The 16,354-nt window shown below is 37.1% G+C and overlaps 1 protein-coding gene across 8 annotated transcripts in view; it reads left to right on the forward strand.

Moving 5' to 3' along the window:
- LOC135111018 (nidogen-like) overlaps positions 1-16,354 on the forward strand; it is a 38,228-nt gene that overhangs the window by 5,795 nt on the left and 16,079 nt on the right. For all 8 annotated transcript variants that reach the window (XR_010273535.1, XM_064023891.1, XM_064023918.1 and 5 more), the window contains 11 exons: positions 3,916-4,052; positions 7,502-7,643; positions 7,861-8,069; positions 8,611-8,852; positions 9,206-9,439; positions 9,573-9,649; positions 9,753-9,876; positions 10,464-10,609; positions 11,430-11,514; positions 11,975-12,050; positions 12,719-12,906. Coding sequence is in view for 7 of the 8 variants with exons in the window: in XM_064023891.1 (XP_063879961.1) it covers positions 3,916-4,052; positions 7,502-7,643; positions 7,861-8,069; positions 8,611-8,852; positions 9,206-9,439; positions 9,573-9,649; positions 9,753-9,876; positions 10,464-10,609; positions 11,430-11,514; positions 11,975-12,050; positions 12,719-12,906 (1,660 nt within the window). In the remaining variant the exon portion in view is untranslated. The remainder of the gene's footprint in view (positions 1-3,915; positions 4,053-7,501; positions 7,644-7,860; positions 8,070-8,610; positions 8,853-9,205; positions 9,440-9,572; positions 9,650-9,752; positions 9,877-10,463; positions 10,610-11,429; positions 11,515-11,974; positions 12,051-12,718; positions 12,907-16,354) is intronic.

Below are 16,354 nucleotides of genomic sequence, written 5' to 3' on the forward strand. Positions count from 1 at the left end.
TACAAACCCTTACTCAGAGTTTGAAAATGTAGTGAATTGCAAGTGGTGTTGACTCTAGGGCTCAAAGGCTTTCCTGTAGTGGTGGTTGTCATGGCACATCATGACTATGGCATGTATGACACAGCTGGTGCACCTGATCACAAATGCCTGAATTACCATTCAGAGATGGTTGCTTGCTGGTTACTGGTTATCATGTACCTCAGGGTGAGAACTTGCAGATAGGATATTGTAATTTAATTGTGGTACTAAGTGTACATTCAGTACAGAATTGTTTCCTTGATCCTCCTTCACATTTTTATTCTTAAAGTACACCTCAATTATTTAACTTTAAAGGGGATATCAACCCAGTGTACTGATAGATATAGGTAGTTTGTCACAAAATATTATGCTACAGCATGAATTAGATTACATTTCCATTTCTTGCCTTGCTTCTTAGAGAATGCATACATCATATATTCACTCCTCTTTATTTGTGTGTCAGTGTACCTATTTGTCTATCTATCTGTCTATCTGTCTGTCTCTTTCTATCTATCTATCTATCTATATATATCTATGTTGCCTCACTCCCTCCAGAAATGTTACCCAAGGGGATGGCTGTGACAGGAAGAGCTCCACCTCTCCATATCCAAACACTGTCTCCTTGCTTGTTCAAACCTTCCCATTCTACAAACACCTCTTTCAAATATGTACTAAATACTCTCTCACCACATATTTAATGAAGAAAGCTAAGGGCAATTATGAATTAAAGGTAGCCAGCCAGGCAAAGACAGACCCCAAGGGATTTTATCAGATATACAGGATGAAGAATAAGGATGCTATAGGTCCATTAAAGGCAGCAGATGGGGAGCTGGTTAGTTCTGGGGAGGAGATAAGTAAACTTCTGAATGAGTATTTTTAACTGTCTTCACCCAGGAAAACATGCAGGATATGCCAAATAGTGAACAGATGTTTAGAGCAGATGAGAATGAGAAGCTGACAGATATTTCCATAACTAAGGAGATAGTGGAACAGAAGATAGATAGGCTAAAAAAAGTTCAAGACACCAGGACCAGATGAAATATATCCCAGAGTACTTAAGGAATGCAGAGAGGTTATTAGTGAGCTGTTAGCTTCTATCTTTAGGAAATCAGTGGAGTCAGGTGAGGTACCAGTAATGTGGAGGCAGGCTAATGTAGTACCCATCTTTAAGAAAGGAGATAAAACTTTAGCATCTAACTATAGACCTGTCAGCTTAACTTCAATTGTAGGTAAAATATTGGAGTCAATAATAGTGAGGAACATTAGGGAACATTTAGACAAACATAACTTGATAAATCAGTCACAGCATGGCTTCACGAAGGGGAAGTCTTGCCTGACAAACTTGTTAAGTTTTTACAGTAAAGTGTACGAGGCAGTAGATAATGGTGATAGTTATGATATCTTATATCTGGACTTTAGTAAAGCATTTGACAAGGTACCCCATCAAAGGCTCCTGAGAAAGGTTAGGGCACACGGGATAGATGGGAAGGTGTTAGGCTGGATAAGGTCATGGCTTAGCGACAGGCGACAAAGAGTTGTAATAAACGGCTCGAAATCCGATTGGGGTCATGTGATTAGTGGGGTGCCACAAGGATCAGTATTAGGGCCATTGTTATTTCTAATATATATCAATGACTTGGATAGTGGAATTAGTTGTGATGTTAGTAGATTTGCAGATGACACAAAGATAGGTAGATTAGTTAGGTCAGAATCGGATGCCATCGCCTCGCAGGCAGATTTAGATAGGATGAATGAATGGATGGACAGATAGCAAATGCAATTTAATATCAACAAATGCAAAGTACTTAGCATAGGTAGAGGAAACCCACACAGTAGGTACACATTAAACAACCAAACTCTGATAGGTACAGGGTACAAGAAAGATTTAGGAGTTGTAGTTAGCTCTGAACTTCGTCTAGGAAAACAATGCATAGAGGCCAGAAACAGGGCAAATAGAGTACTAGGATTAATTTTTAGGAGTGTTAAAACTAGAAGGCCAGAAGTAATATTAAAGTTATACTTGGCGCTGGTCAGACCTCATCTAGACTATGCTGTGCAGTTCTGGTCCCCACATTACAGGAAAGATATAGGTCTATTAGAATCAGTACAGAGGAGAATGACTAAAAGGATACAGGGGATGAGGAGTATTCCTTATGAGGCGAGGTTGAAGCTGTCAAATTTACACTCTTTAGAGAGACATAGGTTAAGAGGGGACCTGATAGAAGTCTTTAAGTGATATAAGGGTTATAACAAGGAGGATGTAAGCAAAATTCTTAGGATCAGCAACCAGGGTAGAACACGAAATAACAGGTTCAAGCTTGAAAAATTTAGGTTTAGGAAGGAAATAGGAAGAAATTGGTTCTCAAATAGAGTGGTAGATGAGTGGAACAGACTCAGTAATCATGTTGTTAGTGCTAGAACATTAGGGAGCTTTAAGAGAAGATTACACAGGTTTATGGATGGGGATAATAGATGGAAATAGGTAGGCATATTTCATACAGGGACTGCCACATGTAAGCCTGGTCACTTCTTGCAGCTTCTCTTATTTCTTATATTCTTATGTTCTTATATCTTTGTATTTATGTATGGGGAGATGCAGCTATCACACCCTTCCTAATCATGGTGGAATCAAAAACTTTCCATGTTACTGACTCTTCTCCTCAAACATATTGTCTTGAATTTCTCACTCATTACTGCAATGTTGCATCTACTACTGTCATTTACTATGATTACTTCTCCTCTGAACTTGCTAATTACATGCCTCTTTTTCTCTCACAGTCTCACTGTAGAAGACTTCTCACCTACTCTCACCTATATTTTGACCATCCTATTAAGGAAAGAGTTAATTATGTAGTCCTTTCACTCTTTCATCCCTTTCACTGGTAAGTTTAAATGATCTCAAGACAGGAATATCAAGACACCTCAGAGGCTAATTTGGCCATCTCTTTTATTTCTTCTGTTTCATTTCGGGAATGACATTGTGAGTGAACTTTTCATCCATTTCTAACCTTGATTACTCTCCCTGCTACAATAAAAAAAACTTTCAGGTGTTCTTCCTCTTCTTGATGTACTTTTTATTTTGCTAGAATATATTTTTTTTTACAATCTTCATTCTCTTTTGAGTATATATGACCAAACCACTCAATATTTTTCATCTATTCCACCTCCTTACACCACTATTTGCAGAAGTTTCATTGCCACCATACCAGAATCTTGTCTTTCCACATGCCCATCTCTGGTAACTCCTATTTCTATGCTTTGTCTTACTGATACATCTACAATGGCAGAAAATAGCTTTTTTGGATATCTGTTTCTATGGATGCATTCCTCCTCTTCTTAATCTTTCTCCTGACTAACTTTCCTTTCATAAATTGTTCTCTTATTCTCATTTACTGATACTTATATATCTTTCTTTACTGGACTTTTTTGTTATGCATAGGGTTTTGTAGCAATCTCCTAATTTGTGCATGTATTCATATATATATATATATATATATATATATATATATATATATATATATATATATATATATATATATATATATATATATATATATATATATATATATATATATATATATATATATATATATATATATATACGAGTATATATATAAATATACATATATAAATATTATATTATATATATATATATATATATATATATATATATATATATATATATATATATATATATATATATATATATATATATATATATATATATATATATATATATATATATATATATATATATATATATATATATATATATATATATATATATATATATATATATATATATATATACACACACACTGACATATCCACACCATAAATGAAAATATATTTTCTCTAAAAATTAGAAAACAACTAATTTTTATATTTCTTTGACAGGTCAACAGCAATGGATTTGTGTCCTTTGTGACAGAGATACCAAACTTCTTTAACGTTCAGTTTCCACTGGAATACCCAGTCATTGCACCTTTCTACTCTGATGTAGATACCAGGTCATCTGGAACAATATGGTACAGGTGAGATTAGTGGCAGTAAGTTTGGAGAAGACCCTCAGTAACAGCATGCAGAAACACACACACACACACACACACACACACACACACACACACACACACACACACACACACACACACACACACACACACACACACACTTTCAGTGATGGATGAAGTGAATGAATTTATAAAAGCAAATGAACCAGACATCATGACAATGGTAGAAACTAAACTAAGAGATTGAGAAACACCAAATTTAGGAGGGGGAAAGTACAATATGTGGATAAGAAACAGATGTGGAAAAGGAGGAGGTGGAGTGATGATGCTTGTTAAAAAGGGTATCAGGGTGGAGAGTGTGGAAAAGGCAAAAGGCTTGGTGGAAGGCCTAAACTTACAACTAATAAATGGAAGAAGAGGATTACGATATGTCATAATGGTGTATGTCCCACCAAAAACAAAGACCTGGAATAGACAAGAGCATGAACAGTTGCTTAGTGAGACAAAAGAATGGCTTGTAAAGAAAATTAAAGAAAACAACAAAATTGTTATAATGGGTGATTTTAATTGTAAAGAGATAAATTGGGAGGGGTGGAACACAAGAGGAGAAGACTCATGAAGAGATAAGGTTCTGAAACTGGCAATGAACAATATTATGACACAGTGGGTTAAGGAAAACACTAGATACAGAGGAGGAGAGGAGCCATCAAGACTTGATTTTGTATTATCAAAAGAAACAGATATTATAGAAGACATGAACTATAGTTGTTTGAACAAATGAGGAGATACTTTGGTGAAGCGGACTGGAGTACACTTATCACAGCAAGTAATGGGCAAAAGAAGTGGGAAGCTTTCATCAATATTTATGAGGAGGAAGTGAAAAGATATGTACCAAAAGTAGAGACAAAGAGAAGATATAACAATGACTGGTATAATAGAAGATGTGAAATAGCCAGGGAGGAGAGGGAAACAGCATGGAATAGATGGTGAAGGAAAAATACGCAGGAGCCATGGCAAAACTACACAACTACAAGAAATGAATATGTAAGGGTTATTAGAGAAGAAAGAAAAAATTATGAGAAAGATGTTATGGACAAGTGCAAAGAGGAACCAAAACTATTCTTCAGATATGTGAACAGCAAATTGAAAAATAGAGAAGGAATAAGCAGATTGAAGGTGAATGGTCAAATGTGTGAGAATCCAGCTGAATTGGTAGAGATAATGAACAGGAGTTTTCAATCAGTATTCACAAAAGAGAAAACATTTGTGTGGCAGAGTGAGATGAGTGAGGAAATGGGTCTGGGGGAAATCCAAGTGACTGAAGAGGATGTCCAGAAACAGATGTAGGGACTAGACATTAGGAAGGCCCCTGGACCTGATGGAGTGTCAGGATGGATACTAAAAGAGTACAATCAGCAGTTGACATGGGTAATACATAATATTATTGAAAGCTCCCTAATTGAAAGCAGAGTCCCAATTGAATGGAAGAGAGCCAACATAGTGCCAATCTACAAAGGTGGTAGTAAAGAGGAGCCCTTAAACTATAGACCTGTGTCTCTAACAAGTGTGGTGTGCAAAATGTGTGAAAGATTGGTGAAGGATAAATGGATGCAGTACCTAGAAGGAAATGAAGTGATAATAAAGAAACAATTTGGATTTAGGAGAGGGAGATCATGTGTTACAAACTTACTGAGTTTTTATTCTAGAGTGGTGGATATAATGCAAGAAAGAGATGGATGGGCTGATTGTGTTTATTTAGACCTGAAGAAGGCTTTTGATAAAGTGCCACACAGGAAATTGTTGTGGAAGTTGAAGCATAATGGTGGGCTAAGGGGGGCCCTGCTGAGATGTTACCAAGTATCAGGGACTTGTCATATGAAGAGAGACTGGAAAGGTTACATCTACCAATGTTGGAAAAGAGGAGAGAAAGGGGAGACTCGATTGCAATATATAAAGCATATGAGGGAGTAGAGGAGGTGGACCAGAGCAACTTAATGGTCTGGGATACACGGGACACTAGAGGACATGGGAAGAGGGTGAAGAGGAGTGCTTGTAGAAGAGACGTCAAAAAGTATAGTTTCCCATATAGAAGTATTGATGTATGGAACAGTCTGGATGAGGAGATAGTAAATGCAGAAAGTATACATGGTTTCAAGGCTAAGTTGGATATTAAAAGATATGGAGATGGAACAGCATGAGCATAGCTCTTTTCCCATAAAGCACAACTAGGTAAATACAACTAGGTAAATACACACACACACACACACACACACACTCACAATACAATATCATTATGAGATGGATGGTGTGAAGCTACAGAAATCAATAGAGGAAGTGGATATGGAAGTAACAGTTACTGAAAATTTGACTCCAGACAAACACATTGATAAAATTACTGGAGAGATGATGAATTTGTTAAAATTTGGATGAAGGAATGATAAAAAAGTTGTTGACTTCCATGATAAGACTGAGATTGGAATATGTAGCAGTGGTGTGGTCTCCTCATACCAGGAGGAATATTATAAAATTAGAAAGAGTACAAAGAGTGGTCACTAAGATGGTTCTGGAAATGAGTAATTTGACTTATGAAGAGAGATTAAAAATGTTGGAAATTCCTACTCTTGAAAATAGGAGAGAGAGAGAGAGAGGGGATTTAATAAACATCTACAGAATGATAAATGGTATGGAAAATGTGGACAAAGAATGTTTTATAAATTTAGACACACAGAGTACAAGGGGACACAGTAAGAAGTTGAAGAAAGTTAACTGTAGAAGAGACATCAAAAAGTATAGTTTTCCTCACAGAAGTGTGAACAAATGGAATGAACTCAGTGCAGACTTTGTCAATGCCATAACTGTCCATGCTTTTAAGACCAAACTGGATAGACATAGAGATGGATACTGTGAGATTACTCACCTCCCATAAACCACAACTAGGTAAATAAATACATACATACACACACACACACACACACACACACACACACACACACACACACACACACACACACACACACACACACACACACACACACACACACACACACACACACTACATAAGTCAGCACACTCAGCTCACAACCAAGAAGGCCCAGGTTCAAGTCTCAGGCATGGCGAGGCAAATGGGCAAGCCTCTTGATGTGTACCCCCTGTTTACTTTGCAGCAAGTAGGCATAGGATGTAAGCCATTGGATTGTGACCTCACTGTCCTGAGTGGTCTCAGTCGTACCCAAAGATCAGTCATTATGAGCTCTGAGCTCTTTCTGTAGGGAAACACCTGGCTGGGTGACCAGCAGATGACTGTAGAGTACATACACACATGTGTACAGATATGTATGTGTGAATGTAGTTCAGGCACTCTATGATACAACTAGGTTCATACAGAGAGAGAGAGAGAGAGAGAGAGAGAGAGAGAGAGAGAGAGAGAGAGAGAGAGAGAGACTGAATGACCTTGGTTGCACCCTCTCATACAGAGAGACATCAGACCCTGGCACAATGACTCGTAGCAAGGATGAGTTGCAGCAACACTTCAGCAGTGCTGCAGACTTCACTCCAACTGGTGCCTTCATTGTGACCTGGGACAAAGTGGGCCCATATAACCAGCGCTCAGACAGGGTAAGTTCAGCTGTCATTGGGAAACTACAGAGCTCATTTGCAGTGACTTTCTTTTTTTGGTTTCCATGAACAGCAGTCTTATAGACAGTAAATTTAAGATGTTGGAAAATATTACATATTCATCTTTGTTTTTATTTAAATGTAAGATGTGTAAGCTTTTTTTTCAGTATTACATGATATCTTTGTTGCTAATAGATATCCCTTTATTCCTTTTTAGGTCAACACTTATCAGCTTGTTTTGATTACTGATGGTGAGGAGACATACATCCTTTTGCACTATGCAGACGGCGGCATCCAGTGGTTGTTGGGTGATGGCAAGAACCCCAGTCTGCCAGATGCTCGTGGTCAGGCTGGCTTGATGTCTGGGGACGGCAGGCACTTCGTGCTCAAGGGCTCTGGCACTGATCAAGTGAGAAGCCTTGACAAGTAAGTACTCCTCTAGATGACACTTATGGAAAATCTGGCTTGGATTTTCTTCCAAGATATTTACATTTCTTTTTGGATTTGCATTAAAGAAAAAACTTTCTCTAGCACTTTTATTTTGCCTTTCATTATGAGTTCGCCAGGGCAATATGTTGTTGTCACAGCATGCCAATGAAGTTAGATTTTTTGTTGACACAGTCTCAGCCAGTTGATAACTACTTTTGTATCAGTATAAAGCACCATTTCTGTATCATGGCCCAGTCATTTCTGGATTAATGATTAGTATTCTTGTAACATCTGTCATCTCTTCCTGGAAGAGTTAGATAGTATTGTAGGCCTCAATCATAAGTGCCTGGAGTGCTGGCACATTGTTCATATAATTACACAGTGGAGTTTATATCACTGTCCTGGATTTCCTTGCCTTGTGACTGATGTAACAATTAATGAGTTACTGTCAACTAACATATTTTAAAGTTTTTGTTAATACAGTACTCTTTATTTGTACATTTTTCCAAAGGGCTACATTTATCTAATTTCCATTCAGGTGGAGTAATAGTGGCAACTCAGGGGTCTGGATGTATCGTGTTGGACAACTGAGTTTGAGTGAGAATGCACAGGAGCCAGACATTGGTGTGGATAGTGCAGTTGGTGAAGATACAATGCAGTCTTGTGCTGTGGGTGGCTCTTTGTGCCACTCTGATGCTGTATGTGTTGATTATACCCCAGGATTCTGTTGCAAGTGTGGAGACAATTATTTAGGAAACGGCATCAACTGCATCCCTAAAGGTAAGGTACTAGATGTTGGTATCATGCCTAAGGATTGCTGATACTGTAATTAAAGACTGATGTAACCTTTAATCTCTGAATTTTCAACATATTTCAAACAGTTATTCTCATCCTTTCTCTCTTGCTTTGGATGAGAACATCTATTGCAAATTTTTCACTATTTAATCCATGGAGTAATTTTTTCCTGGACTTTTTTTCCCTCAAGAGCAGTACATGCAGTGAAGAGATGATATTACAAATATGAAAGCTGTGTCATGTTTATCTTAGGTACTACTGCAGCAACAGATCAGTTCTAAGTAAAAGTTATCTCAATAAGGTTGTAGCACATTTAAAGAACCTGTATTTATTTTCAGGGGAACCCATAAGAGTAACTGGAAGGGTGATTGGAAATCTCAATGGAATCAAATTAGAAGAATTGGACCTTCATTCCTATGTATTAACAAAGGAAGGTCGCAGTTACACAGCCATCTCAAGAGTCCCATCACAAATAGGATATGATCTGCAGAGTATTACAGCCATTGGCACTGGCATTGCTTGGCTCTTTGCAAGTCCAGTAAACAATGTGAAGAATGGTTTTCATAACACAGGTGAGCATGATTTTTCCATTTTTCATTCCTCTTCTCTTTATCAGCTTTTTACATTTTGACTGATACACATATTAATTATTTAGCAATACCCATATGCAAACTTAGACATGACTCCCCTTATTCTTGCCCTCAGGAGGTAAGTTCAACCGCACTGTGGAGGTGGACTTCCCACAGACAGGCCATCGAGTGGAGGTGCAACAACAGTTTCAGGCAAGTGTAATACAAGAGAGTGGGTTGGTTGAAATAGATTTGCTGTATGGCTGGCTTGTGGTTATACATTTTTGAAAACTTAAATATTGTCCCTCTCTTGCAGGGTCTAGATGTCTTCAACTATGTGCAGGTGAAGACTCAGATTACTGGCTCAATTCCAACAATTTCAGTGGGCTCTGAGATTGAGATGGATGCATTTAATGAAGAATATACAAGAGTAAAACCTGGTAAGGGGATGCCACTGTGAATTGTGTTCTTGATTAGATATTTGTAGATCCTTGGAAGGTACATTCACTCATGCCCTCGTGTATGTCAACAAAACACTCTCTCCATCTCTTCAGCAGCATCTCTCAGTCAAGATCCTGCCATCCTCTATACTCACATCTTTCCTTGACATACTCTTTTGCATCCTCTTCACCTCTTTCCAAAAAATTTCTGTGAGAGATTATTTAAGTATGGTGAATGCAATGAGTACATCTTCACTGATGTAGGGCAACAGAGTACTAGAATGTGAGAGAAAAATGTGAGGATTATAGGGTACAGGGGTGAAATATTGAGACAGGAATAAATTGAGACTCCTTTATCATGGTAATCCTTTTTTTTTTTTTTTTTTTAGGAACAGATATCATATATATAGATATACAGGTAAATCAACTTTGGGAGAAATATCTTAATATGGGGAAGACCAAAGAAGACATGAGATAAATTATGAGAAAAGACTCAAGAACTAGAGGATTTAACTAGGACAAGAACATTTTTTATTACAATAATATGCTATGGTAAGATTTTATCATGAGAATACATACTTTTTCAGGTCAGTTGAGAGCAAGATCAGGTCGAGTATTCCGACTCAAGGGGCAGACCATTGACACACCATTTACTGTGGAGACTACAATTGACTTTGATGAGTGTGAATGGAAGAACCTGGATGATGGGGATCTAGAGACTTTGAGGCTCAAGGTAAGAATCATGTGTATACTGTACTGCAGACATGATCAATATAAATAACTGTACCATTGTATTACTTGCAACGGTGACTCTAATTCTAGCTAGTTTTGGCTCTTGACTTTTTTTATAGATCCACAGATAGTACAGGCTGCAAATAAAAAGTCTGTAAAAGTCCCAAATTCTGGATTTTTTTTATGGTTCTGAAGGTGTTGTGGGACTGGAAATAATAAAGTTCCAAAATAGGAAATTTAAGTGCTTTTTCAGTACCTCCACAAATTAAAATACAATTGTAAAAGTTCAAAACTCTTTGGTACAATTCCTGAGTGCTTTGTTTTGGGAATGACCATAACAAGAGTTGACTACTACACTCTCTCTCTCTCTCTCTCTCTCTCTCTCTCTCTCTCTCTCTCTCTCTCTCTCTCTCTCTCTCTCTCTCTCTCTCTCTCTCTCTCTCTCTCTCTCTCTCTCTCTCTCTCTCTCTCTCTCTCTCTCTCTCTCTCTCTCTCTCTCTCTCTCTCTCTCTCTCTCTCTCTCTCTCTCTCTCTCTCTCTCTCTCTCTCTCTCTCTCTCTCTCTCTCTCTCTCTCTCTCACACACACACACACACAACGCTACTTCTTAACAGGGACCATCATCACATTCTTTCAGCACATTCCACTCTTATATTTCTTAATATCACTGCCATCCATTCTTTTCAGGTACCCTAACTATCTTCACCACCTCTGTCACTCCACAGTTCATTACAGATTTATGCTGATACTTCTGAACTATGTTTTGCAGCAATTTCTCTTAGGATTTTAATTTATGGAATGAGTAAAGATGTATGTTTTCAGGTTTCTGGTAACATCTTCATCCAGTATGATGCCACAGAGGAGATTGTTCGATATGCACTTTCAGCAAAATTGGCTCCTCTTGAGGGTAAGATTATTACTGTGTGTAGAAGAATAGAGTGCTCCATCAGTCTAGTTTAGTTCATGTTAATGTATTTTCCTAGGAGCCACAGTAGAAGTATCTCTTTGCATTTGTATGGACATCCTTTCTTGCACATTCCAGTCTTTTTACTCTCTCTCTCTCTCTCTCTCTCTCTCTCTCTCTCTCTCTCTCTCTCTCTCTCTCTCTCTCTCTCTCTCTCTCTCTCTCTCTCTCTCTCTCTCTCTCTCTCTCTCTCATATATATCACATCTATATTCCTATATCTACAGCAAGATGCAGTTCTAGATAACTGAAGCAGTCTACTTTTTCATGTAACTTACCATTCAAAACAGTATTAATTCTCTTACCATCTACTATCATGTGTTTCATTAATTTATTCATAGTCTGAATTTTCCCCTCTCACACACTGTTCTAAATTCAGTCTCACTAATCTTTTATCTTTACAGAAATTGATCCCTGTGTAGAGGGACGGCAAGAGTGTGGTGAAAACAGTCAGTGCGTTGTTGATGGTGACACTTTTAGGTAAGTTTTGATTTTCTTTGAGGACTTTTTTCTTTTATTTCTGTGAAGGAGACCAGTCATGCAAGGACACAGAAATAGGGGAAAAATTCCTGTACAATTGTTGCTCCCGAAAGAGAAAATAGAAGAATTTCCAAATAGGGCAGTTTCATTCAGATGTGTTGAATCTCTGGCTAAGGCATCTCACAGCCAAAGATTTATCTTGCTCTCAAACCACTTTCTCAGTGTCTCTACAGAAAACTAATTGTGGGGAGAGCACATTACATATGACCATAAAAATAAAGTGTTAAGATTTTGTAGTTGTTAGTGTTCATTGTGCCATGTGAGTAGTGGCATTGCTGCAACACTCCTCAATGGAGGTACTAAGCTCTAAGAGATAAGAACACTAGAAGAAGTTGCCAGTGATATGCTGAGTAGGATGCTGCCTCCTATCTCCTTCTTCTCACTTACTCCTTCAGTCAATATATCCATGGTTTGCAGTTTAGTGAAACAATTTTATTATTAAGAGTTATACCAATTTTGTGTTTTATACATTTTTTATACATTTTGATTATTTTGAAAGGCATATAAACACACATGCTAACATGTTTTGTATAAACATTAATGAATGTATCAATATTTTCTCTTCATACAGTTGTTAGTACAATAGTTATCTCAAAAAATGTTGACAGGTGTGTGTGTGAACGTGGTTATGAAGAAGTCTATGATGCTACACTGAACAAAGGAATTTGCCTGGATCTCAATGAATGCAGCACCAGTCGAGACAACTGTCATACCCATGCCATCTGTAAGAATACTCCGGGCAGCTTCATTTGCTCATGTAAGCCTGACTTCACCGGAGATGGGGTCAACTGTGAGAGTGAGTTGAAGACAAAAGTTTGCTTATTTATTAACTCTGTATGAATACATGTGTGAATACACAGTTGTCAGAATGTGAGCTTTGTTGGTTGTTATTGAAAAGAACAGGGAACATCAGCTAATAGTTTTATCTTTTTGATATAACAAACTTAACCCATTTCCCAGAGTAAAGACTGCACTAGGCTAGCCTGCTCTCAGTGACTCGTGGATTTTAGAGATGAGGGAAAGTTATTTTTCTGGCAGGAAATTAAAATACCAGTGAATCAGTCAGGTCTTTATCATTCAGTACAAATGAATGCTGTCTGAAAGGAGAAATAGATGCTATAAAGTGTCAGTAAGACTCGAGTACAGAAAAGGAAGTAAAAGTGTTGTATGGGAAGCATTTATTGTGATGGTTGTTTAGATAGGATCAGATGAAGGGTATAGGGGAGGAAGTAAGGGAGATTGTACAGTTATGATGTTTGGTAGTATGTATGTATGGAAATGTGTCATTGACTGTGCATAGTTAGAAGGGCATAGGAATAGTATGAAATGTAAGATTGGAATAGTTAAGTATGCATTTGTGTATTTATCTAATTGTATTTACCTAGTTGTATTGTACAGGGCACAAGCCAAAGCTCACTTTGTCCTGTCTCCATAACCGTATTTATCCAATTTCTCTTTAAACATGTGTAGACTGTTTGCTACAACCACTTCTTCCTTCAAATCATTCCATATTTCAATAGTTCAATACAGGAAGCTGTATTTCTTGGTGTCGCTCGAACATCCACTCTTCCTTATTTTCTTTCCATGCCCCCTTATCTGTCTCTCTCCTTCCTCCATCTGAGGTAACAAGTCATTTCTATCTATTCTTTCTATATTGTTTACTAATTTGTACATTGTTATCAGGTCTCTTCTTTCTCTTCTCTCTTGCAATGTTGGTAATCCCATCTCTTCAAATCTTTTTTCATAGCTTATGTCTTTCAATTCTGGTACCATCTTTGTCGCTATCCTCTATATTCTTTCCAGTCTCCATATATCTTTTTCTGTGTAGAGCCCAAACTACTGCTGCGTATTCCAGTTTAGGTTGTACCAAGCTTGTTATAATTTTCTTTTAAATTTCTTTATCTAAATAGTTAAATGCCACCATAATGTCTGTTAACAAGCTGTATGTAGAGCCAAATATTCCATTTATGTGCCTTTCAGATGATAGTGTGTTCTGGATCATTACTCCCAAATCTTTTTCTTCATTACTTTTCATTATTATTTCTCCTTCCATTTTGTAATTCCATGAAGATCATTTTTTATGTTTTCCTATTTCCAACACATGGCATTTTCTGGCATCAAATTCTAGTTTCCATCTTTGGCTCCATGTATGTATCTCGTCAATATCCTTTTGTAACTCCTTGCAGTCATTTTCATCCTTTATTATTTTCATTATTTTTGCATCATCAGCAAAAAGGTTTATATAGCTATTTAGATCCTCTGTTATGCCATTTATATATATTTGAAACATAATAGGCGCCAACACAGATCCTTGCAGTATCCCACTTGTCACTTAATGCCAGCTTGAGTTAGTATCTCTGATTACTGTTCTCATTTCCCTCCCTTGTAAATAATCATTCATCCATCTTAATGATGCTTCCTTTAGTCCTCCTTCATTCTCTAACTCCCACATAAGAGTTTTGTGAGGAACTTCATCAAGTGCTTTTTTTTTGAGATCCAGGTATACCGCATCAACCCGTCTATCCCTTTCTTGCACTCTGTCTATTACTTTCGTATAAAAGCTCAGTAGATTTATGATACAGGATCTCCCTTTCCTGAATCCAAATTGCTTTTCAGTAATCATCTTTTCATCTTCTAAATATTGCATCCATCTATCTTTAATTACTATTTCACAAAGCTTGCTTACAGTACTTGTTAGTGACAATGGTCTGTAATTTAATGTAATTTAGTGGTTCTGTTGTATTTCCCCCTTTGTATATTGGAAGTATGCTAGCTCTTTTCCATTCCCTTGGTACTTTTCCTTCTTTCAACAAGCTGTTCATTATATACCATATGGGCTCCTCCTTTTGTTCTCTGCATTCTTTTAATATCCATCTATTTACTTGATCTGGTCCCATAGCTTTTCTAACATCCAGCTCCTCCAGCAGTTTCTTGATTTCTTGTCTCTTTACTTGTATTTCCTGTATTTCCTCATTTTGTGAAACCACTTTTGGTGTCCTTTGTAAATACAGATTGAAAACTCTCATTCCTTAGTTCACTCATCTCCTCAGTAGTTTCATAAATTCTTCCCTCTGTTTTTTTACTTTTTATGTCATCTTTATGTTTTATTTTTCCATTTATGTATCTGTAGAATAGTTTGGGCTCTTCCTTGCATTTTCCTTCTATGTGACTTTCAAAATTTTCTTCTTTTATACCATATTCATTACTTGCCTTTCTGTAGTCATCCCTAGTATTTCTGTTAAGTTTTCTCATCATTTTCCTCCATGCCCTGTTCTTTTTCTGTTTTGCTTCTACACACCTGGCATTATACCATTCATGCTTCCTAATTTTCACTTTATAACTTGGTACAAAATGTTACATCCCTCTCTATACTTGCTCAAAAATATCTCATATTTTTCTTGGCCTACTTTACCTTCAAATAGCTCTTTCCAGTTCATTTTTCCATAAAATTTATTAAGCTCTGCAAAGTTTGCTTTAGCATAGTTCTATCCCCCATTCCTAAATTGTTCTTTCCTGTGCAACATTGTTTCCTCCAGTAGTACTATTTCTATTGTCACATGATCACTTCTTCCCATTGAACTAAGACAATGTATACTTGGTCTACTTTCTGGGGTTTTCATAAACATCAAGTCCAGCTGTGATGGTTCTTCTTCTTCTCTGCATCTTGTAGGTTCATTCACCCACTGTCTCATCATATTCATCATCATGGTATGTATAAGTTCTTCGCTCCATGATCCAACATTTTCTTTTACTTCCATCTCTTCCCAGTTAATTCCTTTAGTGTTGAATTTGCCTACTAAAAGCACTTTGTTACTTTTCCTTATCATTTCCTCTGTGCTATTTCTTGTTTCTAGTTGCATGATTTTATGCCTATTGGTCTCCCATCCTTTAGGTTTGGTGGTATGTACGTCACAATAACTTTCCCTTTTCCACTTGCTTTGATCTTAATCACAACACTCAAAGTTTCTGCCATTCCATCACCATATTTCACTACCTCAACAACAATATCCTTTTTTACCAGTGTCATCACTCTTCCTCTCTTCCCTTTTCTGTCTTTCCTCCATGTGCTATATCCTTCTTTTACAAATATCAACTTTATTTTGTCTTTTAGTTTGGTTTCCATTAAACATACCACATCTGGTTTATTGTTCTTTAGGTAGTCTTTAAGTTCCTGTTACTGGACACCAAACCATTTATATTTGTATACATAATTTTTAAGCTTCTGCTTGATGATCTTCTGTGGC

Source organism: Scylla paramamosain, chromosome 2, assembly GCF_035594125.1.
Source record: "Scylla paramamosain isolate STU-SP2022 chromosome 2, ASM3559412v1, whole genome shotgun sequence".
Classification (NCBI taxonomy): Eukaryota; Metazoa; Arthropoda; class Malacostraca; order Decapoda; family Portunidae; genus Scylla; species Scylla paramamosain.